The 25,826-nt window shown below is 62.1% G+C and overlaps 2 protein-coding genes across 2 annotated transcripts in view; both read left to right on the top strand.

Moving 5' to 3' along the window:
- The first annotated feature begins 12,208 nt into the window (after positions 1 to 12,208).
- The window catches only part of CXXC5 (CXXC finger protein 5), a 35,441-nt gene continuing 21,823 nt past the window's right edge, over positions 12,209 to 25,826 (top strand). The window contains exon 1 of the mRNA XM_039701686.1: positions 12,209 to 12,329. The gene's annotated coding sequence lies outside the window, so the exon portion shown is untranslated. The remainder of the gene's footprint in view (positions 12,330 to 25,826) is intronic.
- Positions 12,322 to 25,532, top strand: LOC120498610 (collagen alpha-1(I) chain-like). The gene is made up of 4 exons (XM_039701588.1): positions 12,322 to 12,938; positions 13,561 to 13,684; positions 24,112 to 24,750; positions 25,296 to 25,532. Exons 1-4 carry the CDS (start codon positions 12,322 to 12,324, stop codon positions 25,530 to 25,532), a joined length of 1,617 nt encoding a protein of 538 aa, XP_039557522.1.

Raw genomic sequence — 25,826 nt, 5'->3', positions numbered from 1 at the left:
TGGGCAGAAATCCCTCCCTGTGAGGGTGGGGAGGCCCTGGCACAGGTTGCCCAGAGAAGCTGTGGCTGCCCCATCCTGGAATTAGCCAAGGCCAGGTGGGATGGGAGCAAAACCAACACAAACTCATTCTAGTGGAAGGTTCCTTGCCCGTGGAACTGGATGACTTTTAAAGCCTCTTCCTACCCAAACCATTCTGTAGTTCAATGATCTTCTCAAGGCCACGTTGGAGATGGATATTTGGGATGATCCATGATCTGGAGTGAGTGTCTCCAGAGATCTCTGTGGAGCCTCTGCCAGTCTCTGTGTCCCTGCCCAGACTGGCCCAGGAGTGTGCAGTGGCCAAGCAGCACCAAAGCTGCTCCTGGGATGAGGACCTGGCTGCCCTGGGAGCACAAATCAGACTCAGAGCCAAGGCTTTGCTTGAAGGAGCCTGGCTTCCACCTCTGCTCAGTGATTGTCCCTCCCTGGGACCTTGCTGGTGGGCTCAAGCTGGTTCCTGGGGACAGGTGTGGCTTCTCCTGGGTGCCTGTGGGACACATGCACTCTCAGCCTGCCTTTCTCCCTACCCCAGCTCGTGTGCCAGGTGGTGAAAGAGCTTGGCCCTTGCTGCTTGTTGAGAGCTGCCCATGTGTGAAGATAAAACAGAGGGAATGTCACGTCCCGGCGCTGCCGTCTCCAGGAGCGGCCGAGGGGGCTGGGACGTGCTGGAGGGCAGCACGAGGAGCTCTGATGGGCTGAGCTCACCACTGCACCCCCTCAGATACCAGCTGTGTGCTCTGTGCAGAGCAGGAGGAGCCCAGGGTTGTCTGAACCCCAAACCCCCTTTTGGAGGATTGCGTCACAGAATCACAGAATCATGAGGTTGGAAGAGATCTCTAAGATCACCGAGTCCGGCCCTCACCAGCCTTGTTGCCTCCTCTGGACACGCTCAAGCATCTCAACATCCTGTCCTCCTGCCCCACTGTGCCTGGACAGCACCGGAGGTCCCCAGCAGGTACTGGACTCTTCAGGTGGGTCTGAATTGGGGTAGAAGTGGTTTTGAAAGCAAGAGGCTCCATGAGCTGGCCCATGGTGGTGTGGCACTGGCACCCACGGGGTGCTCCCACTGGAGCTGTGACGGGCTCCAGGCTGGGAGAAGCTGGGATGCCTGGGACCTGGGCAGAGGCTGGACAAAATGTGCTCATCGCCCTGATTTGGACCGGAATCTGCTATTTTGGTCTCTGTGACCTCATGCTCTGTAGGTGCCTTTGAAAATAGCCGGAGGGCGGCTGCAGGGGCCGGGTTTCAGCAGCGATCCCAAACCTGAGCCGCGGCGGAGCAGCACCACAGCCCCACAAACCAGGGCAGCTCAGCAGAGACACCCCAGGAACTGAATCTGCTCAATGTGGAGCGAGGGAAAACATTTGATCTGGAGGATGCCAGAGCTCCAGGTCACTGCACAACATGAGAACAGGAAAAGGTGGCAGAGTCCAAAGGGACGATGCTGAAGTCATCAGTGGTAAAAATGGCACCAAAATCAGCCTCTTCCTGTGAAATAATTTGGCTGGAATGAAATTGTTTTTCCTGATGGCAGCCAGCCCCTTTAGGGGTTAACTGCAGCCCTGCTGAGAGAACTGTAAAAGGTGTTTCCGAAATATTTCCACTGCCCTGTTGGTTTTATGGGCAGGAAAGGCAGGGCAGGCCCGCCTGGGCAGCGGGGCGCTGCCGAAACCCAGCTGCAGGATGGCCCTGCAGATGGAAACCAGGGCTGGAGCAGCAAGCAGGGATTCCAGGTGGACATCAGGAAAGTCACCCAATGGTGCAGATGCATGAGGGAAGGCAGCCCCGTTGATCCACCCCCAAAGCCATGGGGATGGTGAAAGTCTTCCCTGGCCTGGGGGACAGGGTTGATGGGGTCACTTTCACACTGGGTTATGGAGGCTCTGGAGAGCCTGTGGAAGGGATGGGTTTTGGGATTGGGGGGTCACATTCAGTCAGCCTGATCCCCCATTCTTACCCAGCTGATGGCTGGGACCTCTGCAGGTCTCAAACACAGGAGAGGATGGAGTGACACCTCACCCTGCCAGTGGAGGTCCTCAGGGGCACAGGGGGAAGGGACACACAGGTTTGCAGGTCTGAAGGCCACAGGAGATGCCATGATGCTGCCTGGGTGTTCCATGTGCCCTGGGGTATTCAACTTCATCCATGTGCCCTTGGATCAGGCTTGGACACAGGACATGATGGAATCACTAAGGCTGGAAAAGCCCTCTAGGATCATTGAGTCCAACCATTAACCCAGCACTGCCAAGGCCACCACTGACCGTGTCCCCAGGTGCCACATCCACATGGCTTTTGAACACTTCCAGGGACAGTGATTCTACCACTTCCCTAGGCAGCCTGCTCCAACGCCTGAGCACCCCTTCTGTGAAGAATTTTTCCTTAATATCCAAACTAAACTGCACCCAACACAACTTGAGGCCATCTCCTCTTGTCCCAATGCCTGGGAGCAGAGCCTGACCCCCGCCTGGCTGCACCCTCCTGTCAGGGACTTGTGGAGAGGGAGAAGGTCCCCCCTGAGCCCCCTTTTCTCCAGGCTGAGCCTCCCAGTTCCTTCAGCTGCTCCTCCTCTTGTGCTCCAGACCTTTCCCCAGCTCTGTTCCCTTCTCTGGATACACTCCAGCCCCTCAATGTCTTTCTTGGCATGAGTGGCCCTGAATCAGAACTGAGCAAGAGGGACACAGAGAGTGCTGGTCACGGGTGTGCTGGACACCCCAAAACTCATCCCAAAAAGCCCATTGCACGGAATGTGGCCAGCAGCAAGCTTTGCTTTCGCCCATGGTGAGCATCTCAGAGGCTCCTCCTGTCTGATCCCTCCCTTCAGACCCCCCCAGCACTCGTGCTCACAGTGTGTGCTCCTCCTGGCTCCGCTCTTCCCTGTGCTTCCAGGCCAGGTTTCCAAGTGCTTTATGCTTAAACTCAGGCACAAAAATTTGTGTCCAGGATGCAGTAAAGAAGCAGCAGCCAAGTCTGATTTGGGCAAAAAGCAGACTGAATTCCCTGACCTGTGCAGACAGGACAAGAAACAGGAAAGTGGCCAGGAAGTCACCTCTCCAAAGCATCCCTGTGTTTGTGGGGGGATCCTGGGCAGCCCACCAGGGCTGGTGGCTGGGTGGGTTCTGATCACCTCTGTACCTGGGAAGGGGCATCCCGTGGTTAAGGAAAAGTGAAGGAAGGATGGTTTTTGCTGGGGTTTCTGTGGCTATGTGTCAGCTGGGCCCAGCTCACAGATGTGTCAAGGGTGGCTGGCAGGAGCCAGCACTCAGTGGCCAGGCTGGCCTGGCCTAATTGAAGGGAATTTCTATTTTCACTCTGTGCCTTTTCTCGCTCTCAGAAGTAATGAAATGCAGGAGCCAGCATTAATGCACCATTAAAACTGCAAATTTCAGCATGCAGCCATCAGGAAATGCAAATACTCGGGTCTACTGTCAGCACTACCTCTGCCGTGACAGCGGAGGAAGGGGCTGGCCATGGCTGACCTTTGCTACGTGGAAGAAATCTCCAGTGATGCTCAGCTTCTGGCTCTTGTCTCCCTCCCTGAGCCCTCCATCCTCTCCCTTCTGTGGCTGGGCTCACGTCCCTGCCAGCACTGGGGGCACCAGGGGAAGGGTGGCACAGGGGAAGGGGTGGCACCAGGGGGAAGAGGTGGCACCAGGGGGAGTTTGGGCCCGGCTGTGCCTGTCCATAGAGGGTCTCATGCTCCTACCCGAGGTTTGGGGTGCTCCCAGGGGGCTCAGGTTGGGGAGTGTGATGGGGAAGGGACAAACTGTGCTGGGGCTGCTTTGTCTGTGCAGGGATGTGCCTGTCCCCAGGCTGCTGCGGGTGACAGCCTGAGGAAGAGGAAGAAAAAGGCAGCAGGAGCCCTTGCTGCAGCTGGCGAGCACTGCCTGTTCCACCTCACAATTGTGCTGTGCGTCGCTGGCAGGGACCTGCTTTTCCATAAATTTGGGTGGAAGGGAGAGCTTGGCAGAGCCCTGGGCTGCAGGGAAGGATTTACAGCTGCTCTGGCTGCTCTGTGTTCTCCTTGCAGGGCTGGGGCTCCTGCAGAAGTGCCCTGAGGGAGGAGGAGGAGATGGAGGAGGGAACCCGTGCTGGCATCCATCCATCCAGGGAACAGGGTCCCAGCCAGTGCTGGATCAGGGGAGCTGGAGGAGGTGGGATGAACAGGACAACCTCGGTTCACCCACGGATCTGTGGCAATCCCAGGGCTGGGAAAGCTGGGAAAGGGACAGTGGGGTGACCCCCGTGCTGGGCAGGAGGTGGGTGATTCCGGCCAGCATGGGCACAGCTAGACTCTGAGATTTCCAGCAGTGGGGAATTGGTGGGGACACACCTTGTCCACCTCTGGAAAGGTGGTGACATCTCCCAGTTCCAGCCTGGCCAAGTGCTGGGAGCCTCTGAAGCATCTCAGCCTCTGGAGCACCTGGGGGCACTTGGGGAACCTCGTCCTGTGGAGCATCCTGGGCACCTGGAGCACCCCATCCCTTGGGGTCACCTAGAGCCCTCATCTCCTGGAGCACCCCATCCCTTGGGGTCACCTAGAGCCCTCATCTCCTGGAGCACCTCAAGGCTCCTTGTTCCCTGGAGCACCTCACCCCCTGGAGTCCCTCAGGCAAGGCCCCTGGGTCACCTAGAGCCCTCATCTCCTGGAGCACCCCATCCCTTGGGGTCACCTAGAGCCTCTCATCTCCTGGAGCACTTTTAGGCTCCTTGTTCCCTGGAGCACTGCACCCCCTGGAGTCCCTCAAGCAAGGCCCCTACCAGTCCCAGCGTTGAGCACATCCTCCTGGAGCAGGTTTTGGAGCAGGTAACACCTGCCCACCACAGGCCATGGACTCCTGGCTGGCTGGCAGCCTGGCAGGGGCCTCTGGGCAGTCCCTTCAGCTCAGGCAGGGCACATCTGTGCATCCCTCCTGGAAGATGTCGAGCCCAGGAAGCGTTCTGGGCTGGCTCACGAGGATGCAAACATGCTCTGATAGCTCCAGTTTGCTCTGGGTTATCCGAGGTGATGAGCTGTGCTGCCCCAGAGTGCTGGGAAAAGACCGTTTTCCCTCTTTCCACTGAAGTTTGAGTTTTCCAGGCAGCCTTCAGCAGCGCTGGAGCTTTCCCAGAGATGCCTCGTGGCTCTTCATTCTTCCCGTCTCTCCTGCCTGCTCTCCTTAACTCAAAACAAGAGCGGCTCGAGGAGGGAGATGCATCCCAAGCGTCCCTCCTCTCTCCTTTGCAACGAGCACAAAATAGGTATGGGCCCCATTTCCAGATGGGAACGTGAGGCCTGAGGATGGATAAAGAGTTTTCTGAGGCTTCGGAGCAAGGTGTGGACAGCGCTGAGAATAGCATCGCGAAATCTCAACTGCCAAGCCCTTAGCCTAACCAGAAGGTTATTCTTCTTCCCTTATGCTCATACATATCCATTAGGATGAGACCATATGTGTGAGATGTAGATGAATTTCTTTCCTCTTGACAAGTCCAGTTGGTCTTCCTAGGTAAGGAGATGGTGGTCTGTTCCCATCCAACTCCAGGCTGGCTCTTTGCCGTGATTTCTTCGGTTGTGTGTGCCCCGGAAGAAATGGAGCTGCACGTCAGAGCTCCAGGCCTGACTCTCCTCCACACAGCAGTGGTGTGGGTGCCAGACGTCCCTGGGGGGCTGTGGAAGTGTCCCTGCAGCGTGGTGAGTGCAGGGAAGCTTCCAGGCAAGGAGAGCAGGCAGGTGGGATGGGGCAGGGGGAAGGGCTGCTGGCCTGTCCCCAGCCAGCTCCCAGAGGGTCTCCTGGGGGAAAAGTGGCTTCTCTGGTGGCAGGAGCCGTGGGTGAGTGCAGCCCTGTGCTCCTGCCCTTCAGCTGGCTGCACAGGGTGTCTCCCAGAAGACCTTGGTGGGACCCTCACACCTCAGCTCACCCAAGAACTGGGTGCTGCCCTTGCAGCTGAGCTCTGCTGTTGAAGATGAAGTGAGCAGAGAGATCTTGGAGGGTTTAGGTGGTTACAGAAATGATGTGAGACACATTCTGTGGTTGCCCTGCTCCAAAGCTTGCCATCAGGAGGAAGAGTGGCCTGGACAGAGCTGGTCCTTTTGACATGCCACAATCCACTCCAGGCTGCAGGTCAGGGTGACACGGTGCGTGGTGTCCAGGTGACCGAGGGGGGACAGCTTCTTACACCCACAGAGTCAGGTCTGCCAGCCCCTTCCACAGCGCCCATCACGGGTTGCTGCTGCTGTCTGCAGTGGCCAGAGGGGGAGGGCTGGGTTCTGTGGGTTCTGGGCACTGCTCCAGCCTGTGAAAGTCAGGGGCTGATTTCTTCTCAGGGCGGTGGAGCTGGGCAGAGGAGATCAGAACAGAGAGGGCAGCCTGTGAGAGTCACAGAATCCCAGAATCCTGCAGCCTGGAAAAGCCCTCTAAGGACACCAAGTGCTACCATGAGCCCCACAGCCTGTGTTTACCATGTCCCCAGGTGCCACACCCACTGGTCTTCCAACACTTCCAGGGATGGCAGCTCCACCACTCCCTGGGCAGCCTGTTCCAATGCCCAGCTCCTTTCTGCAAGACAAGGTGAGCATGGTTCACCTCCACAATGTCTTGATCACAGCTCAGCTGCAGTGGCATTGATGGGAAGAGGGGATGTGGAATGGAGGGAAATGTCCAGGTGGTGCTTGTTCTCAGAGGCCTCCTGGCCATGGGAGGTCACAGGGCATCACCTCCTCCTCCTGTGCCCACGGCGCTGCTGTGCATTTTATATCTTCCCCTCAAAGTCTTCCTCCTTGATCTTTTCCCTGGATTTTGCAACATCTGTGAGGTTCATTTTGGCATGTTTTGGTCCTTTGCACTGCACCTCATGTAATCCCGGTCCATTTTCTTGTAGTCACTAAATTTCCCAATTTTCTTTTTTTTAATCATTCTTCACTTGCATTTCCTGTGATTGTATCCTCATTCCAGAGTGTTTGTAAGTCCTTCTTTTCTGTTTCCAGGATTTCAGTGGCGATCAATTTACAGCCACAAGCTGGATTTTACACTACACATTGCAGGCTTCTCCATAAAACACAGCCATGCCCAGGTGGCTCTCAGCATCATCCTCAGGATCCCAAATCCCTGCTGAGGCTGAGCGTGCAACACCTGGGGGCAGGAGCATGGGGGGGGGGGAGTGCTGGGCAGGAGGCAGTGACCTGGCTGCCACAGAGGCCAGGAGGAGGCCAGCACTGTTTTCACCATCATTTCTCCAGGGCTCCTGACCCAAGTGTGCCCAAATTAGCTCTTCCCATAAGTAACTTTGATATTTCCAGTGGAAATCATGTAACTGGCACGTCTGTCTTTAAAATCAGGGTTGCTCTGACCTTTCTGTCTCCTTGTTTGTGTGGACAGGCAGGAGAGGTTTGGAAAGCCCCCTCTGGCTCTGCTGTCCTGGTGGTGAGGACAGGGTCCTTGTGAGGGTCCCTCAGAGGAGGGACCATTGGGCAGGGGTCCTCCCCCCCAGGGGCTGGAGGATCCTGTCCCCCAGGGGCTGGGGATGGGTTTGAGATGACAGCACAGGGCTGGCCAGGGGACGAGATGTGGGAGCACATGGGTGGAGCAGGAATAATCCAAATTCCCCCCTGGAGCCTGGCTTGCTCTGCATTTCAGCTCCCATCTGAAGGGCAGCATTCTCCGCTCTGAGAATGGCTCTTTTCATGTCACTGGTGTCTCCCCAGAGCCAAGACTCTGCAGACACTGGGAAAACCCCGGTGTTCATGTGCCCGGGACCGGTGTCCCCAGCCTGGCCACAGCGCTTGCCTGTCCCTCCGTGCTCGGCACGGCTTGTGACCCCAGCAGCCAGGGGAAGGGAAGGGCAGCGATGGGACGGGAGTGCCGGCGTGCCCCAGCCCCGGGCTGCCTGCGCAGGCAGATGGCTTTCGCAGGGCGCTCCGGATGTTGGAGCCAGGCTATTTTGGACCACGTGGGCGTCTGAATTCCAGGCGAATCCCCGGCTCAAAAAAAAAAAAAAAAAAAAATTTCCCAACGCCTGCCAGGGTCCCCGGAGGTGGAAACGCTGCAGCTCGAGTGTCCTCGTGGTTCTCCTGCTGCCTGGCACGTAGGCGGGACTGTGGCTGCAGCCCACCCTGCGGCACAGCCCCGTGCCCGCTCTGCCTGCTCGGGCACAGGCTGGGACCCCCGGTGGCCCGGTGTCCCCTGGCACGGCGTGGGCACTCCTCGGCCCGGGGGGTTTGGGGGGGGTCTGGCTGTGTTCCCTGCTGCAGGCTGGGGGATGCTGCCGGCCGCGGGCTCCGCACACTCGCTCCCCCTTGCTCCGGTGGGAGAGGGCAGAGCGAAGCCGCCTCCCTGCCCCTCTTCCCTGTTTGCTCTGTTTGCTTTGAGGCCCGGCTCTCCTGCCGGGACATTCCCGGGCAGCCGCCGTTCGCACGGGAGCGGGGGGACACCCCGGACCCCCGGCACCCGGGCCGGTGCCTCAGCCTGCCCCACCCGTGTCACCCCCCGGCTCCGGGAAGGGTGGCGGTCCCCGCGTGGCTGTGGCATGTCCCGGTGAGCGGGGCCAGCGCCCAGCCGCCGTGCGGGAGACAGCCGGGGTTAAAAATTAACGCTGCAGCCTCAGCTGAGGGCAGCGGGGCCGCGGAGGGTGCGGGCTGCCCGCGGACCCCCGGGCGTGTGTGAGCAGCGGGGTGGGGACTCCCGCGGCCCTCCAGCCGGGATCCAGGGGCTGCGGTGTCCCCGGGGCTCGGCTGGGGACACAGAGCCCTGGTGGGTCACTCTGACCCCAAGGGCTCACCCAAAACCCACCAGCCGCTCCAGCTCTGCCTGCCAGCCCAGCAGGGCCGAGGGTTTGTGCCAGTCTGGCCCCAGCTTGCTGGAGTGGGGGGGTCTCCCAGCATAGCACCTGGAGGAGCTGGGGTCCCCCATCCAGCCCCCTCCCCAAAATCAGGGATGTCACCAAGGTCTGGGGCTCCTGACACAGCTTCTGGCTGGATTTGGGTCCCCTCCACAAGCAGCCACCCAGCACCCTGCACGGAGGAGGTGACAAGGCAGTGCCAGCTCTGTAACCCACTTGGATGGCAGCGGCTGGGCTGGAGGAATTTGGGGTTGGGAATTTTGGAGGTGTGTTTGTGCTCTGGAGACTGTTGGGATGCATTTCCCTGTCACACAGCCTCGGCAGCCCTCCAGCCACCGTCCCACTGCCACCCTGGGAGGGACACGGACCTGTGTGACCCCCCCTCACTGCTGCAGGGCCAGGCTGCTCTGTAGCCCCTCCATGCCCCACCCCAGTTATTCCTGGCTCCTCTCCTGGAGCTGGGCAGAGCTCCCGGGATTGTTTTCCCACTGGGGAGGGGCAGTGCAGACCCCACTGCCAGAGCCCAAAGCCCAGCATTGGCGGGGGAGATTTTGGCCCTGCCTCTGGCAGGCAGCGAGCAGGGGCAGTGCTGCTGTTTGCTGAAGAGTTTCTGCCCTGTCCCCTTGCCGTCTGTCCCCATCCCCTGTCCCTGCACCCTGTGTCCTCCATGCCTGTCTCTGTGTCCCCTCACCCCTGTCCCACTTGTCCTTATCCCATTGTCCCTGCCCCATTCTGCTCACCCTTCAACCTTGTCCCCCTTGCCTCCCAGCCCTGGCCTCACCATTCTCCATCCTGCCCTGTCACCCTCCCTTCCTGCCCCATTTGCTCTTCATCCTCATCCTCACTGTCCTCCATCTCTGGCCCGCTCACTCTCCACCCCTGTCCCCCTTGTCCTTCATCTCTGTCCCCTCTGCCCTCCATCCTCATCCTCCTGTCCCCCCAGCCCCCAGATGCCATTGGGAAGGGCTCCAGTAGCAGACTGGAGGCTCAGGGGGTGTCTTCCTTGTCCCTGTGCTGTGGGGATCTGCCTGTCTGGGAGCTCTGGGGGACCCTCCTGTGGATTTGGGGGCTCCCCGTGGCTGCAGAGCTGGGCACTGGGCAGTGGGAACCATGGGGAGCCTGGAGCTTGGCTGGGGGACACTGGGCTGAAGCCACAGCTTGGCTGCTGTTGCTGTCACCAAGTCCCAGCTTGGCTTTGTGCCTCAGTTTCCCTTCTCTCGGAGGATCCCAGACCTCAGTAAAGGTGATTGGCTGACATGTAAGTTTTCCAAACACTCTGAGAAGTGAAATGCTGCTGCATTTGGGGACCTTCAGTGGGTGGCAAACTCCAGGTGCCACTGCCACAGGCCCTGCCTTGGCAAAGGGGACATCAACACCCCGTGCTTCATGCTGGGGGTTGTGTCAGGTCCTCAGAAACAGCCAAAAACAGGCAAAGAAAATGCCCTTGGTGACGCCCACGAGGGTGAGATGGTGCTGCACGCTGGGCAGTGCCACCTGGAGCGGTGCTGGTGGGATGCTGTCCCTTCCCCTGTGTCACCGGTGCCACCCCCATCCTGTGTGCCACGCACGAGGCTCCCCTGCTCCTTTTTTGGGGGGGCTGAGAAGCTGCACTGTGGAGGGAGGCAGGCTGGGGACACATTGAGAGGGCCAGAGAGGAGCTGAAAGGGTGTCCGGGAGGAGGGGACCGCGCTCCCCCATCGCCGCCACCCGGGAGGGAGATTTTTTGGGAAGCTGGAGCATCGTCACAGCACCCGCGGTTGCAAATCCCGGTGGCTAAATCTGCGAGAGGCGCATAATTAACGAGACGTGGATCAAATACAAACAGCGCATCCGCGCCGCTCGCCCCCCACCCCCCGCCCCATCGCGGATTTTTTTTGTTTCATTTCGAGGCGGGAGCGGGGTGGGAAGAGATTTCGCATTCCTGTGAAAAAAAAAAAAAATCAACGGCAACACAAACCCAGTTTCATTTTTGCCAGGGTTTCTGCTTTTGAGAGGGTTTGGGTATTTTGCTGGCAACTGAAAAGGCTGCAGGAATTGGGGGTGGTGGGTTTTTTTTTGGGCTGTTTGTCCCTGGAAAGCTGCTCTCGGCTGAGGAGCGGGGATTTAAGGATTTTTTTTTTTTAACTTCCAATATTTCAGTGCCCACAACTCCAAGGGGAGAAAAAAAAAAATTAAAAAACCAAACCCAACAACAACTCTCCCCCTCAGAAGCAAAAAATTCTGGCAAAAAGTTGAGCAGGAAACTTCTGGGCCAAGAGTGTTATCCCCCCCTCCCGCCGCGGGGCCAAACCTCGGGATTTGTCCCCTCCCTCCAGCTGACTTATCGGACCATCGATTATTTGCTGTTTATTCAGGGGGATTTCAGCGATGTCCTGCTGGGACACCGTGAGGTCCCTCCCGGCGGCGGCAGCAAGCCTGCGGCTCCGGGGCTCCGGGGCTGCGGGGCTGGGGCTCCTCCCCGCCCGGAGCGATCCTCCCCGCGGGGAACGGGAGCTCCGCGCCCCTCAGTCCCCTCCGCTGCTCCTCGCTGCCGGGGGGGACTCTTTCTTCTGGGACCTTGTGGCAGTGCAGCCCACGGGGGGACAGGGAGAGGGGAACGCTCTGTGGGCACCCCACGGAAGGAGAACAGAGGGGCTGGCACCCCAGAGGGACCTGCAGGGGGACACCCCGCGCTGGGGACAGGGGGTGGGACACAGGCGGGGGGGAATGGACTGAGGGATGTGCACCCCACAGAGGGACAGACGCATGAGGGACATCCTGAGTGCACACGGGGGTGTCACCCCCCGGGAACAGCGCGGAGGGAGGAGGCACGGTTGGGTGACACCCCAGAGACAGGATGGTGACATCGCACTGGGGTGGCTGGGGATTCGGGGGGGCACACCGAGGTGGAGGGGACATCATGCCGGCACCCATGGGCGCGGCTGGGACACGGGGTGCACAGCGGGGTGAGACCTGTGGGGGACAGGCGGGACATGGAGGGGGTGCGAAGAGGATGGCATCCGTGGGGCTGGATGGGACACGGGGGACACGCTCCAATCCCATCCCAGTGTGACACACACCACGGTGACACCCATGGGGGCATCCGGGACACGAGGGGACACACCACGGTGACACCCATGGGGGCAGCTGGGACACGAGGGGACACACCACGGTGACACCCATGGGGGCAGCTGGGACACGGGGGCGGGCGGGCTACACCCGTGACGGGGTGGTGGATGAGACGCGGGGGTCGCAGCGGGACAAACCCCGTGGGGGCGGGTGGGACACGCGGGTCGGTCGCACGGTGTCCCCACGCCGGGCTCGGCGGGTGGCACGGCGGGGGCGGCGGTGCCCCGGGGCTGGGTGTAGCCCTGGGAGGGGGGGTCGGCGAGGTCCGGTCCGGGTTTTGCCGGCAGCCGCGGGCAGCGGCGGCGGCGGCGGCAGCGCCGTGCAGCGCGGAGCGGGGGCTGCGCACTCCCAGAGCGAGCGGCGATGTGGAGGTGGGTGTGCGGCGGCGGCGAGGCACCGAGCCCGCCTCGGCTAACCCGGCCCCGGCCCCGGCCCCGGGCAGGTGCTGACCTCCCCTCCGTACCCCGCTCCCTTCCCCTCCTGCCCCCTTCCCGGCGCCCGGGCAGCCCCCGCCGCTCCCGGCAGCGCTGCCCGCAGCGCGGCGGCTCCCGGACCGCCGGTCGGTGCCGGCCCCCGGGGCGCTCCGCCGGCGGAGTTGGGGTGGGGGGCGTCGGGGGCCTCTTGGAGAACGGGGAGGTGGCGGAGAAGAAAAAAGTTTGGCGGGGGGATCCGCGGCTCGCCCCGCTGCCCGGCGCCGTGCCCGCCGGGCTCCCGCCGCACTTCGGCTCCGCCGCCGGTGCCCGGGCGCGGGGTGGCCGTGGCAGCGGCGCCGCTCGCCATCGCCCAGCCATGTGCGACAACTCACCCAACTTTATCGTCCCCCCGTTCGCGGCGAGCCCCCCCCGGCCCGCCTCGCCGTCAGACGGGATTCCCAGACCCCCTGGTCCCCCCGGCCGCGGCGGGCAGGGCACCCCCGCGCCCCGGCACCCAGCGACCGCCGCGGTCGCGCCGTGGAACGTCCCTCGGTCGCACCGCCGTGGGTGCCACCGGCCCCAAAACCACCGTGGGGGCTCTGGATTGTACCCGAATTTGGGAATTACGGCCTCAAACTCCGCCGAACCGCGGCCCCATGCGCCCCACGGAGGTGTGGGGTGTTTTGTTGTTGTTGGTGTTTTTTTTCCTTTTATTTTAATTTTATTATTCCTATTTTTTTTCCACCGCATCCCGCAGCCGGCAGCGTCCTTCCTGCGGGGCCGGGGCTGCTTCGGGTCGGGTTATTCTTTGCTGGGATGATTGATGGGGGAGAGCAGGATGGGGGGGTGGCACGGGGGGTTAAGGGATGGGATGGGCATTGGGGAGGGGGCATCCCACGCACAAACAAAGCTGCGCACACATCCTGCGGTAACGGCCCCGCGTGTGCGCTGACCCGGCCGGGCCACCTTCACCCCCCGCCGCTCCGAGCCGGGGGGGCCGGGCAGTGATGAGGGATGCCGAGCTGTGGGAGGGCGGGCGAGGCCGGCTTTGGGGGGGCCCGGGGGGATGCCCATCCCGGCTACCTGGGGCGCGGAGCCGGGGCCGGCGGAAGTTTTGTTTCTCTGGAAACGGGCCCTGCTGTGTCAGCGGCCCCTTTGTGCCGCTTTGTCCGCGCCCCCCGGCCCCCAGCCCGGCGGCGGGGCCGCACCTGGGGCTGCGGGGGGACGGGGACCCCTCCGGCCTCCCGGGCCCCCAGCGCTCCCGGCCCCCGCTGCTGCCCGCGGGCTGCGCTGCATCCCCCGGCGGGGCCGAGGCGAGGGGGGTCGCATGGGAAAGGGGGGGGTGACTGTCCCCGAGGTCCCGCTCAGCGGGAGCGCTGGTAGGCATGGAAACCTCGCTCCGTCCCTCCGTCTGTCCGTCCGTCCTTCGCGTTCCCAGCGGGAATAGCTTTGGGGAAACGGCTCCTCCAGCGGCCCCCGCGGGGCCGCCGCAGCGCATCACCATCGGTGGCGGTGTCACCCCAAGTGTCCCCGCGCGGGTACCCCCGAGATGCCCCCGGAGATGCCCCCTGCGCTGCGCCCCCCTCCCCGGTGCCGGTAGCGGCGTCGCCCCGTCGCGCTGGCAGATGTCGCGCCCTGACCTCGGGGACGCCGCCTGGGGGGGGCTGTGCGAGGGATGTGGGGGGGGACACGGTGACGGGACGATGGGGACGGGGACGCGCCGGCGTGTGACAACAAAAGCAAAGTAACAAAGGAGCCGCCGGTGCCGCTCAGAAGTTGGTGCCGGCGCCGTTCGGGGCTCGGTGGCCCCGGGGCAGGGCCGGGGGGGCTGCGCAGGCAGGGGGTGGGGGCGGTGTGCCGGGCGTCACGAATGTCCCCGTGTCCTCCCCCCCGCCTCGGTGGGAAGAGGCAGGAGCCGGCCGAGGCGTCCTTGACATGGATTTTGTGGTGGGGATGCGGGCAGCCGGCGCCGCCAGGCACTGCCCGCACCTCCCGCGCCCTGCCCGTGACACAGACAGCAGCGCTGCGTGCTGCACCCCAACTTCAGCCTGTGCCTCCTCTTCCTCCTCTGGGCCAGAGGAGACGCTGTGGAGGTGTGGGGGGTGTTTTGGGGATCCCCGACCCTGGGGGTCCCTCACGCCCCGGCGTCCCCTGGTGTCACCAGGACCCTTCCAGGCAGGTGGCAGCAGTGCAGGTGCTGCTTGTCTGCGACCTGGCGATGCTGCAGGGTTTGGGGGTGGCATCCTCTCCCCAGAACTGTCCCCTCTGACCAATCTCCTGTGTGGGGCACTGGGGGATGGCCGGAGCCAGGGTGCTTGGCCCTGGCAGCCAGCACCTGGCACCTCCTGGTGTGTCCATGCAAGGCTTGGCCGGGGTTGGATCCGGCCCCAGCTGCTCCTGCACCCTCCACCTCCCCCAGCAGGGACATTCCCCGGGGTGGCCACGGCGATGTCACCGTTCTCCTGCCGCCCTGTTTTGTTTTCCCAAATCCTGGCTGTAGGAACAACATCTTGATTAAGTGTATTAATAGTTAAACTTTCAGCTCATAGCTTAAACTCACCAGACCACGAAAAGCTCCCTCCTTTACTCATGCTCTGGTGCTCAACTAAAATATTGCACTCAAAAGGCTTGTTTCTTTTTTTTTTCCTCCTTTCCCCTTCCTTTTCCCCTGACTCAGCTTTGACTCCTGGGAGCATGGGGGGTTTTGTGGGACTCCCAATTGTCACTGCTGCCCCTTGCAGCCACCTCTCTGCACAGAGGCCAGGCATGGAGCACGGGTGTCCCAAAGTGATTGGTGCTCCTGAAACTCATCCAGGCTGGGGAGCAGGATGGGAGCCACTGCCCCAGGGAGAGGCTGGCCCTCCACCCAGCTGGGGACAGGAGAATGGATGGGCTGTGGTCGCTTGGGAAAGGATGGAGATGCTGGCAGTGGGTGGTGTGTGGCATTGGGTGTTTTCCTGCCAGGCAGGTGATGGGGAAAGAGGAAAGTGGGAGGTTCAGCCATGCTCAGTGAAAGACCTTGCACCTGTGTGGGGACAGCCCCAGCCCCAGCACAGCTTGGTGAGTGGATGGGCTGGGAGCAGCCCTGTGGAGAATGGCTGGGGGTGACAGATGGGACATGAGCCAGCACCGTGCACTGGCAGCCCAGGAAGCTGAGTGTATCCTGGGCTGCACCACGGGCAGGGTGAGCAGGGGGTGCTCCCCCTCTGCTCTGCTCTGCTCTGGGGACACCCCCATGGGGCACACACCCAGCTGTGGTGTCCCCAGCACAGACAGACGTGGGGCCTGTTGGAGCAGGCCCAGAGGAGGACACGGAGATGGTCCAAGGGCTGGAGCCCCTCTGCTCTGGAGACAGCCTGGGGATGCTCAGCCTGGAGTAAAGAAGGCTACAGGGAGACCTTAAAGCTCCTTCCAGTGCTCAAAGGAGGTTCAGGAGAGCTGGAGAGGGACTTTGGACAAGGGCCTGGAGTGACAGGACAGGGGGTGAGAGTTTTGAACTGTAACAGGTCAGGGTTAACTTGTGCATAGGGAAGAAATGTTCTGCACTGAGGGTGGGCAGGCCCTGGCACAGCTGCCCAGAGAAGCTGTGGCTGCCCCTGGATCCCTGGAAGTGCCCAAGGCCAGGCTGGATGGGCTTGGAGCAGCCTGGGCTAGGGGAAGGTGTCCCTGCCCGGGGCAGGGGGTTGAAAGGAGAGGAGCTTTAAGGTCACCTCTAACCCAAGCCATTCTGTGACTTGGTGCAGGGAGCAGTGGTGTGGGAGGCAGGAGGGGAGAAGCGTGTGGGCAAAGGGGTGGCTGGAGGAGGAACCACCTCCAGAGGTGGCCAGTGGGAAATCCCAGGCTGGAGTGGAGGAGATGTGAGTTTGCTGCTGCTCAGCAGTGGCTCTGCGTGGGGATCAGCTCTGCAGCTGCCTTTGCCTTCAGCAGAGGGACAGGTCCTGGTGGGGAGGCTGGACTTGCCATCCTGGGACCCCACTGGGGAGCATCAGGACATGTGGGTGAGGAGCAGCCTGCATCCCTACCCATGTCCTCTGTCCCTTGGGACACCCGTAGAGCTGGAGACCCAGGAGAGCTCCAGGGACAGCAGGCAGCAGAACAGTGACCCCAGTGAGTGGCTGAGGGTGTCCCGTGGGTCCCTGTGCCTTTGGGAAAGTCCAAAGGGCACGTTTACCCTGGCCTTGGGCCCTCAGGCACCTGACATCCACAGTCAAAAAGCTTTGGGGTCTGTCAACATCTCATTTGTGGTGATGTGCCCACCCCAAGTGTCTCCTTTTGGGGTGCTGGAGTGCTGGTCCCTTACATCTTCAGAGTGATTTCATCCCTGCTTGTCTTTTCCCTTGCAAGCAGGTGGAGTGTGTTGATGGTCCGAGATGACAGCCTGTGCTGCACGTGGGTGACAGCCTGTGATTATGTGGATAAAAGGATTTTTGAGGTCAGAAGGTTTTCCAGTGGCTGCCTTGGTGTCCCTGGTTCCCACCATGCGTGGTTATGGCATGGAAGGGACTGGGGATGTTCAGCTCCCAGGCCGTGGGCTTGCCCTGGCACGTGTGGGTCTGCCTCGATGTCCTTGTCCTGGAGCAGTGTCACCTGCAGCAGAGCACCCTCCATCCCCTGAGCTGGGACATCCTTTGTGCTGGGAGGATGGGGATGCATCACGTGCCACAGGGAGCTGTCAGTGTGCTGGCCTGGCCGTGGAGGATGTGTGTTGGCCGTGACCCTGGGAGCGGTGGCAAAGAATGAAAAAAGAAAAGCTGCTTTCTGATTTTCCAAGCAGGATGTGCTTTCCCATCTCCACCCTCCCGGCTCTGAGAGGTGGGAGCTGCAAAGGGCTCGGGTTGCTGGCCCTGCCCTGTGCCAGCCCTTGATGTTTCAGTGGGGGCACCGTGGGTGCTGGGTGGGACCTGCCCATGGGTGAGATGTTCCCTGTTGTTTCTGGGTCACTTCTGAGATGGGCTTCATCCCCAGGGTCTGGTTGTCACCTGGGTGCTGGCAGTGCTGTCCTGGCCTTGCCAGTGACCCCAGGGGGTTCTGGTGGCTGCTGCCACCCCCGGTACCCTCGGCTGCCCCTGGCATACATTTGCTGAGCACGTGCTGAGCTCCCTGGGTATGGTGCCTGCTGGCATGGGGACTGGGTTTGTGCTCAGGGGTGATGAGATGGGGCATGTTCCCCTCTGGCCTGCTCTGCTGCTCTGTCCCTGGTCACCTCCTGCTGTGTGGGTGCTTGACTGTGCTTGGAAGCAGCCTTCGTTTGGTGATGTTTTGGTTTTGCCTCTGCAAATCTGCCTTGAGCCCACGCGGGTGCTCCAGCTTTCTGTGGGGATACCTGGGCAATATCTGTCTCCCACAGTCTTCCATGTGGAGTTGTCCAAGCAATGCAGCTCCAAACACTCAGCCTCCAGGTTCTCTCTTGGTCCCCAAGGGTCTTGGTGTCATTGGTTCTCACTTCTCTTTGCTAGGACTTGCCCTTGTAATCTTTGTGCCTCTTTCTCTCCCTCAGAGATGGGATTTTGGGGTCCACATCCAAGCCCAGTGTCTCATTTGAACATCCTGAAAAGTGAGACATTCCCAGTTGAACATGCCAACCCCGAAGGGTCCCAGGTGTCCGCAGGTCCAGGTGCTCTTACCCTGGAAGAGCTCTTATTCCTCTGCACCCCCTTGCTGCTCAGAGGCAGCTTCCTGCTCTGCTGCCACTCCTGGACCTGGAGCAGGGCCGGGGGGACCATTCGTGCCCAGGCAGGTTTGATGCCTTGGCAAGGGCAGGGGAGCTGTGCCCACAGGTGATGTGGGAGGCTCTGTGGGATCCTGCTCCTTCCATAGACTCCAAGAACAGTTTGGGCAGGAAGGGGCCTTAAAGGTCATTAGTTACAACCCCTGCCATGGGCAGGGCACCTTCCACTAGCCCAGGGTGCTCCAAGCCCTGTCCAACCTGGTCTTGAGCACTTCCAGGAACGGGGCAGCCACAGCTGCTCCGGGCACCCTGTGCCAGGGCCTGCCCACCCTCACAGGGAAGAATTCTTCCTAATATCCAATCCCAAACTTTCCTCTTTTAGTTTGAAACCCTCACCCATTGTCCTGTCATGACAGACCCTGGTGGAAAGTCTCTCTCTGCCTTCCCTGTGAGCCCCTGTAAAATGCTGAAAGGTTTTTCACAGCCCGGCCCCACCCGGGCCATGGCAGTGCCTGGTGGCCAGACCTGGCAGCACGGTGGGTTGTCCTTCCCCACCTTTGCCTCCCGCATCTGCCGGGATCCCCGCGGGGAGGCGGCTCCCAGCTCCGTCCCTGCCGGTGCCCGCGGGCTGTGCCCGTGCCCCGCTGCCAGCCCGGGACCTTGCCCGGGTCCCGCTGGAGCGGCGGGGCCGGGATCGCTGCCGGGAGCCGGGAGCGCTCCTCTTGCCCTCTGCTTTACCTTCTGCATCTCACTAATCTGATGACCGGAGGTATGCGAAGCATTTCAAATATGGCCTCGTTAGCTGGCTCCGGACAGAGCACGCAGGAGGCGTTTCTTCACACTCCCGTTCCAGCCGCTCCCTCCTCCCACGGGCATCCCGCCGCTGTTTGCCCGGCCCGGCTGGGATCGGCACAGCGGCTGAGCCCATCCTGCCGTGGGGAACCAGGGGTTCTGCTGGCCCTCGGCTGGGGCTGGGGCTCCTGAACATGTGGGAGCATCACTGGGTGTGTGGCACGGGGTGAGCATGTGCTGGGATTGGGGTGTCCCCTCTGCCCCCAGCCCTGGCAGGTGCCCAGTCCTCCCACAGTGGACCCGGGGGATCCCGTGGCACACGTGGCAGTGCTCTTGGGGAGTCTCAGGGAATCTGAAAGGCATCAGGGTGGGCGAGGTGGGATGGTGGGTGCTGGCTGGACACAGAACTGTGAGTGCCAGGCTGGGCTTTCCCTGCTGCACCCATGGGAAGTGCCCAGCGTAGGGAGTGAACTGGGAGGGGTGCAGTGTGAGTATGGGTGAAGGGGGGGTACCCTGGGATCCCCATGGAAGGGGTGCTGCCCTTCTGAGTCTGCCTCTCCAGCCTGGTCCTTGCAGGGGTGCCATGGCACTCACCGCGGGGTCCCATCCCTCTGTCCCTGGGATGGCAAGCAGAGCATCCCATCCATCTGTCCATGCGTGTCTGTGTGTTCCTCCCCATTCCCTCCCTGCCCTGGGCTGGCACAACGTGCTGCCAACGTGTTCCACCGTCACCCCTGCTGCCAGGCTCCTGCCAGCACTGCTGGGGACCCTCCACTCTTGATGTCCCTCACCACAGGGACAGCACGAGCCTGGCACCGTCTCCCCATTCCGCTATTTAAAGCTGGGGCTGGGGGGAAAAAAAATAACCGTGGAGGATGAGGATGATGGTGGTGGCTCCGGGCGCCCTTGGGGACAGCCGGCCCCGCATCGGCGTCCCCGGGGAGGGCATGCCATGGCCTGGCACAGCCGGGCACGGGGCTGGGAGCTGGACGCCAGGCGTTTGCGCTTTAATGCATGAGGACAGCTCGCAAATTCCAGGCTGGCGCGGCGAGGTGCCGGCCCGGCCGAGCGGGCGCTGCCAGCCCCGGTGAGCGCGGCCGGCCCGGCTGCTGCTCGCCCCCGCCGAGCCGCGGGGCTGTGCGCGGCCGGGGCAGCCCGGGGCGAGCGCCAGGTTGGCGTGGAAAGGGCAGAGTTGTAGGGTTTGTGTCTGCCCTGGGTGCGGGCACCGCTGTCCCTCTCCTGTCTGCGAGGCCCTTGTCCCCCCATCTGCAAGGGTCTCTGATCTGTCCTTGTGCAGCGACTGCTCTCCTCTGTCCCTCTCAGTCTGCCAGGGCCGCTGTGCCCTCCTTCTGCAGGGAACCCTCTTGCCCTTGTCCCCTCCTCATCTGCAAAGCCCCCATCCCCCTTTACCAGAGCCCCCTGTCTCTTCATCAACAGAGACCCCTGTCCCCACTTCTTTAGGGACTCCTGTGCCCCCATTTCCAAAGCCCCATGTTCCCTCCTGCCTCCAAGCACCCCTGTCCCCCTGTTCTGCTGAGAACGCTGTCCCTTCACCTTCAGAGCTCTGTGTCCCCTCACCTGCAGGGCCCCCTGTCCCCCCATATGCAGATCCCTGTTGCCCCTCTCTGCAGAGCCCCCCATGCACAAGCCCCCTGCTCTCCCTGCCCCCCTTGTGCAGAGCCCCGTGTCCCCCCATCCACGGGGATCCCAGAGCCCCCACATCCATAGGAACTCCTGTCCCCACATCTGCAGCTCCGGGGTGGTTCCCTGGAGGTTGTTCAGGGCCAGCTGGTGCCACCTGAGTCCCCGGGAGAAGGGCTGACCTTTCATCACGGGTAAACTGAGGCAGGGAATGGCATGAAATCCTCTCTAAGAAGTGTTTTTTCATCCCTTCCCTGAGTATTTCCCCCAAATCTGAGCCTGTCAGTGAAGCCAAGACCCCCAGGCTTTGCCCCTATCTCCTCACTACCGTGTGATCTCCTCACATTCAGACTCCTTAAATAAAAAAAGCCTTTAAAAACATGTATTGCCACCTCGTTGGGAAAAACTGGAGTCACCTGGAGAGCTAATCCCGAGGCACCCCGGGGCTATGGGTGCTCCCTGGGCTGGCTCCCGCGGGGCTGGTGGAGGAGGGGGCCCTCTGCTTTGCGAAGGCGTTGGGGGATTAGTGGGAGGATTGGTAAATCTGACCTCAGGTAAAGATTAAGACCCAAAAAAAAAAAAAAAGAAAAAAAAATCGTTGTGTTTTTTCCCCCGTGCCTGATGCACCGTGAAGATTAAACTGGGATGAGTCTGTGCAGCAGCCAGTTCGATTAGGGGTGGGGGACAGCAGCGAGGGATGTGAGGTGGGGCAGGGATGGGGGCTGTGTCCGGGGCTCTGGAGGTGCCAGAGCTGGGGAAAAGGGGAATCTGGGACATTGGAGGAGCCGGGGGGCCTGTGGCCAGTCCCGGGGGTCCCCAGGCTGCCTGTGGCTGGTGCTTTGGGGGACAGCCACATCCATAACCACTGGCAGCCTGGGAATAGCTGGCACTGGGCTGTGTGGGGGTGGCTTCAGCAGCTCATCCCGATGGACAGGGCTGGAAAGCGCCCTGGCAGTGGGGATACATCATCCATGAGAGGCTGGGTGTGCTCTCATCCCACCCAAGGTCCCTGGGCTGCATCCCACAAACCATCCCACCACGCAGCCCCCTCCCAGGATAAGCAGGGACCTGGTGCCTGATATTCCTGACCTTTGGCCAGGACCCCCACCCTCCGTGGGGCTGGGGAGGCTCCCAGCAGAGCTCTGGGAATCCTGTCTATCCCACCGGGGGTGTTCCTGCGGGAAATGATGGGAAAGGGGTCAGGGGGCTCCCCCCAGGACACAGAGTGAGGGACATGTCCCTTCCCACAGCCAGGGTGCTGGGGACAGGTGGCTTCTCTGCCATGGTGTTCCTGTGTCCTTCTGCTGATGAAGGGGCAAAGGAAATTGGGAAAAGCCCCTGAGGGATGTCTGGCACTGGGAGGGAGCTGCAGTGGCTGTCCCTGGGGAGGACCATGGGGTGGCTGACCCCTCCTTTGGGATGAGGCTTTTTGGGGGCTGAGCACTGGCTTGGGGATCCAGCAGCATTTGGGGCTGTTGAGCACTGGGTCGAGGGGCTGAGCACCATTTTGGGCAGCGGGCAACTGGTTTGGAGGTCAAGCATTGCTCTGGCTTGGGGGTCAAGCACTGGTTTGGGGGTTTGGTGTTTTGGGGGGCTGAGCAGCAGCATGAGAGTCAAACAGCATTTTAGGAGACTGAGCCAGCTTGAGGCTCAAGCACTGTTTTGGGGGCTGAAGTCCAGTTTGGGGTCTGGGCAGCAGCTCAGTGGCTGGTTCGGGGGGCTGAGCCCTGTCCTGGATGTCAGGCACTGTTTTGGAGGGCTGAGCACCATCTTGGGGTGAAACACCTGTCTGGGGTGTTCAGCACCCACTCAGGGGGTCAGTGCTGCCTTGGGGGATGAGCCCTGGCCTGAGAGCTGAGTACTTTTGGGAAGCTGAGAGCCAGTTTGGCCACCAAACACCAGTTTGGGTGGCTGAGCACCATTTCAGGGGGCTGAGCACTGGCTCAGAGGTTGAGCAGTGGTTTGGGGGTGGTTTAAGCACTGTTCTGGGGCTGAGCCCCAGTTTGAGAGGCTGGATCTGACCTGAGGGGGCTGGGGGGGCACCCCACTGCGGGTGTGATCCTGTCTCATGTCCCGCACTGGGGTGTGGCAGTGCCAGGGCAGGGGGGGTGTTCCTGCTCTGCCTTTGCCCCCTGTCCTCAGCACAGAGTGGGGACAGGGATCTTCTGTCCCCAGACAGGGACAGACAGCCCCTCTCTGGATGGGAGCATCAGGAAAAGCTGGCTCTAGGTCCCCTTGCTGTGCCAGGTGTGTGGGCCCATCCCAGCCCTCCCCTGCCTCAGTTTCCCTCCTGCCCAGTGTTCCAGCTGCTCTCCCGTGGGGCTGCCATGGGCATCCCTGCCCAGACAGGTGGGCAGGGAAGGGTCATCTCATCCCCACGCCCAGTGGCTGGTGCTGTACCCTGGGTAATGCTGGGCTACCAGGAGCATCCCTGAGTGTTCCCCTGGGAGCTCAGGTGTGCTGGGTGTCCTGGCAAACCCTCACACAGCCAGCTCTGTGCTGGAGCCTCTCCTGCTCTCCCAAAGGAATTGAATCTCCCTGCCTGGAGCAGGGTGGCCCTCAACTGGCACCAGTTTGTGGGGAAGGCGTGCCTGGGTGCAGGGGCACTGTCCCCTGCCAGCTGAGCTGCTGCCACGGGAGTGGGGAGAGCCAGGGTCCCCTTCCCAGGGGTCTGCAGGGCTGGGGAGGTGAGGTGGAGCCCAGGATGTCTCCATCCAGGGGCAAGGAGGGCATGAGCCCACCCTGAGCTTTGCAGGTCACCTTGAGCCCTGCTGGTGCCCTGGCCTGGGGACCCAGCTGGCACCCTGCCCGTGCCTGGGCCAGCAGCAGCTGCACCATCCCCTCTGCCCCAGGCAGGGACAGAGGATGGGACAGGGCTTTTTCCTGGCCTCCCGGCCATGCTGTGTCCCAGGGCTTGTTCCTTGTGCCTGCACCTCCTCTGGAAGCACCCTTGGGCTCCTTTCTTCCTGGGGGTGCAGCTCTGCCCCTCCTTGGATGCCACTCTCCTCCTGGTAGGTGGGGGACAGATCCAGACCAGGCCATGCCTGTGGCTCCATGCCCAGGGTCTGCATCACCCCACCAGGGTCATGCCAGTGCCATGGCCCCACAGGGTTCCCAGAATGTGCTGATCCTGGGAGCTGGTGGGGTGTGCTGGTGGGAGAAGGTGTCCTCGTAGCAGAGGGACACCACTGGGGACGCTGGAATCTCCAAGTGCCATCCCCTGGAGTCAGAGCCTGTAGTGGGGAGTAGCTCCTGGGTCCCTCGGGAGCAGATGTACCACACCCAGCCCTGCTGCCCCTGAGAACCCCCCATCATTTACTGGGTGGAAATTCAGGGTTGGGGAAAGGCCTGGGGATGCGTCTCCAAGTGCCATCCCCTGGAGTCAGAGCCTGTAGTGGGGAGTAGCTCCTGGGTCCCTCGGGAGCAGATGCACCACACCCAGCCCTGCTGCCCCTGAGCACCCCCCATCATTTACTGGGTGGAAATAAGGAGAAACTTGGAAATTCAGGGTTGGAGAAAGGCCTGGGGATGCCGGGGGTGGGAAGGGACGGAGTGCCCCAGGCCAGGATGACAAATCCTGGGTGATGCCGGGATGCTGGGGGCGTCCCTCTGAGCATTCACCCGGGAATGCGGCCATAGGTGTGCGCCGGGGGCAAGACAAACCCCGTGAGCCCTCAAGGCTGCGACCGCCACAAGCTCATCTCGAGGGTGAAAATCGCTGTGGGGCTCGGCCACATCCCCGCCCCGCTTTGCTGCAGCCACATCCTGCCGGGGGCGGGGGCTGCGGGGGACCCTCGGGTGGGCTCGGGCCCGGGGGGGCCGTGCCGTGTCGGAAATCACGTGCCGCCGGGCCTTGGGGCTTTACGGGAAGCGAGGGTTGAGGCGAGGGGCAGCTCCCATCCCCCCGGGACGGCTTGGCCGGGGTTCAGCCCGGATCGGGCCCCGGAGCAGCTGCCCCGCGGCGGCGGCCGCTTCCCGGCAGCGCGGGGTGCGGGGGCACGGGGAGCCGCCGTGGCTCCCTCCCCCGAGCAGATGGTCCCTCGGCAGCAAAGCTGCCCCTTCCGCATCGATTACCCGCGCCGGCCGTTTAACGATCGCTTTCCGGGGTTAATTAAACTCTTCTCGCCGAGGGCGGCTGTACCTGCCTGCAGCCCTGATGCGCCCCCCAAAACGGGGGGGACGAGCCTGTGGCTGGAGCTGGGGTTTGCTTCCAAGCCCAACGTTAATATCCATCCTGGAGTGCGCCGTGCCTGCTGCTCCCGGGGCTCCCGGGGCAAGGTCAGCCGCCGGGGCTGGTGACATCCCACATTCCAGGCAGCACGGGCTGCTGGAGCAGAGGCTGCCCGGTGTTTTCCCCTGCCCGCTGTGTTTTTGGGATCCAACCCCACGGCCTCGCTCCGTGGGGCTGGGTCTGCGCCCACCCCTGTCTCTGTTCACAATGATTTTGGAGGAAGGCGTCGAGAGCTCGGCGGCAGACGGCGGCTCCGGAGCCGAGCGGGTCGCGGCCCTGGGATTGTCAGGAGTTGCTGCTTTTTGCATATCTAAATGTGCCCTTTCAGCCGGCGCTCTCGGTCGAAACTGCCATCTTTTGCCTCATTGTCAGCCTCGCCGAGGTTACGCATCGTTTGCTGACTCACAGCCTCCTGCTCTAATTACTCGCTCAACTCCCTCCCTGGAGCCACCCGGCCAGTCCCGGCACATCCCTTCCCGCTGCCGCTCGGCCGGCCGCAGGGCTGGAGCCGGGGCATCCCTGCAGAGCCCCTCCCTGCACCCATCCCTGCCCCCGGCTCTCCTAGAGCTTCTCTCCTGGCTGCCTGCTGCAGCTGCCCACGCTCACCCCCATAACGCTGATGGTTTTGGGGTGCACACGGGCGTGGGTGGGCTGTCACACGGCGCAGCTGACCCCCATGCAGCCGCCCTGCCGGGGGCTGGCCGTCCCCCCGGGCACGGCCCGCCGAGGGATGCTCCCACCCACCCACGCAGCCCCCGAGCTCCCCGGGAGCATCCCGGGGGCGCGGCCCCCCCTCGGCGGCAGCGCCGGCTGGGACGAGCCGCGCTAAAGCCGTGAGCTGAGCCTCTCTGATCCCCGGCCGATACCATCAGCCGCCGGGGCTGCGAGCCGGGCCCAGCGTGATTTCCAGCGTGGCGGAGATTCGAACAGACGCCGCAATTACCGATGGCATCGGGCTGATCCCGCTCTTGGCCTGCTGCTCCGCACTGGCTGGGTCCTGTCCGCCAGAAACAGGGAAAGCACCGGCTCTGACCTTTTTAATATTATTATTTTTATTATCATCATCAACATCAAACTATCCCCCCATGAGTGTCACGGCAGTGGGAAGAGCGTGCTCTCCTCT

Source organism: Passer montanus, unplaced genomic scaffold (assembly GCF_014805655.1).
Source record: "Passer montanus isolate IOZ18808 unplaced genomic scaffold, ASM1480565v1 scaffold15, whole genome shotgun sequence".
Classification (NCBI taxonomy): Eukaryota; Metazoa; Chordata; class Aves; order Passeriformes; family Passeridae; genus Passer; species Passer montanus.
Note: the sequence above shows the minus strand (reverse complement) of the source record. Positions and strands in the feature narration are given on the sequence as shown.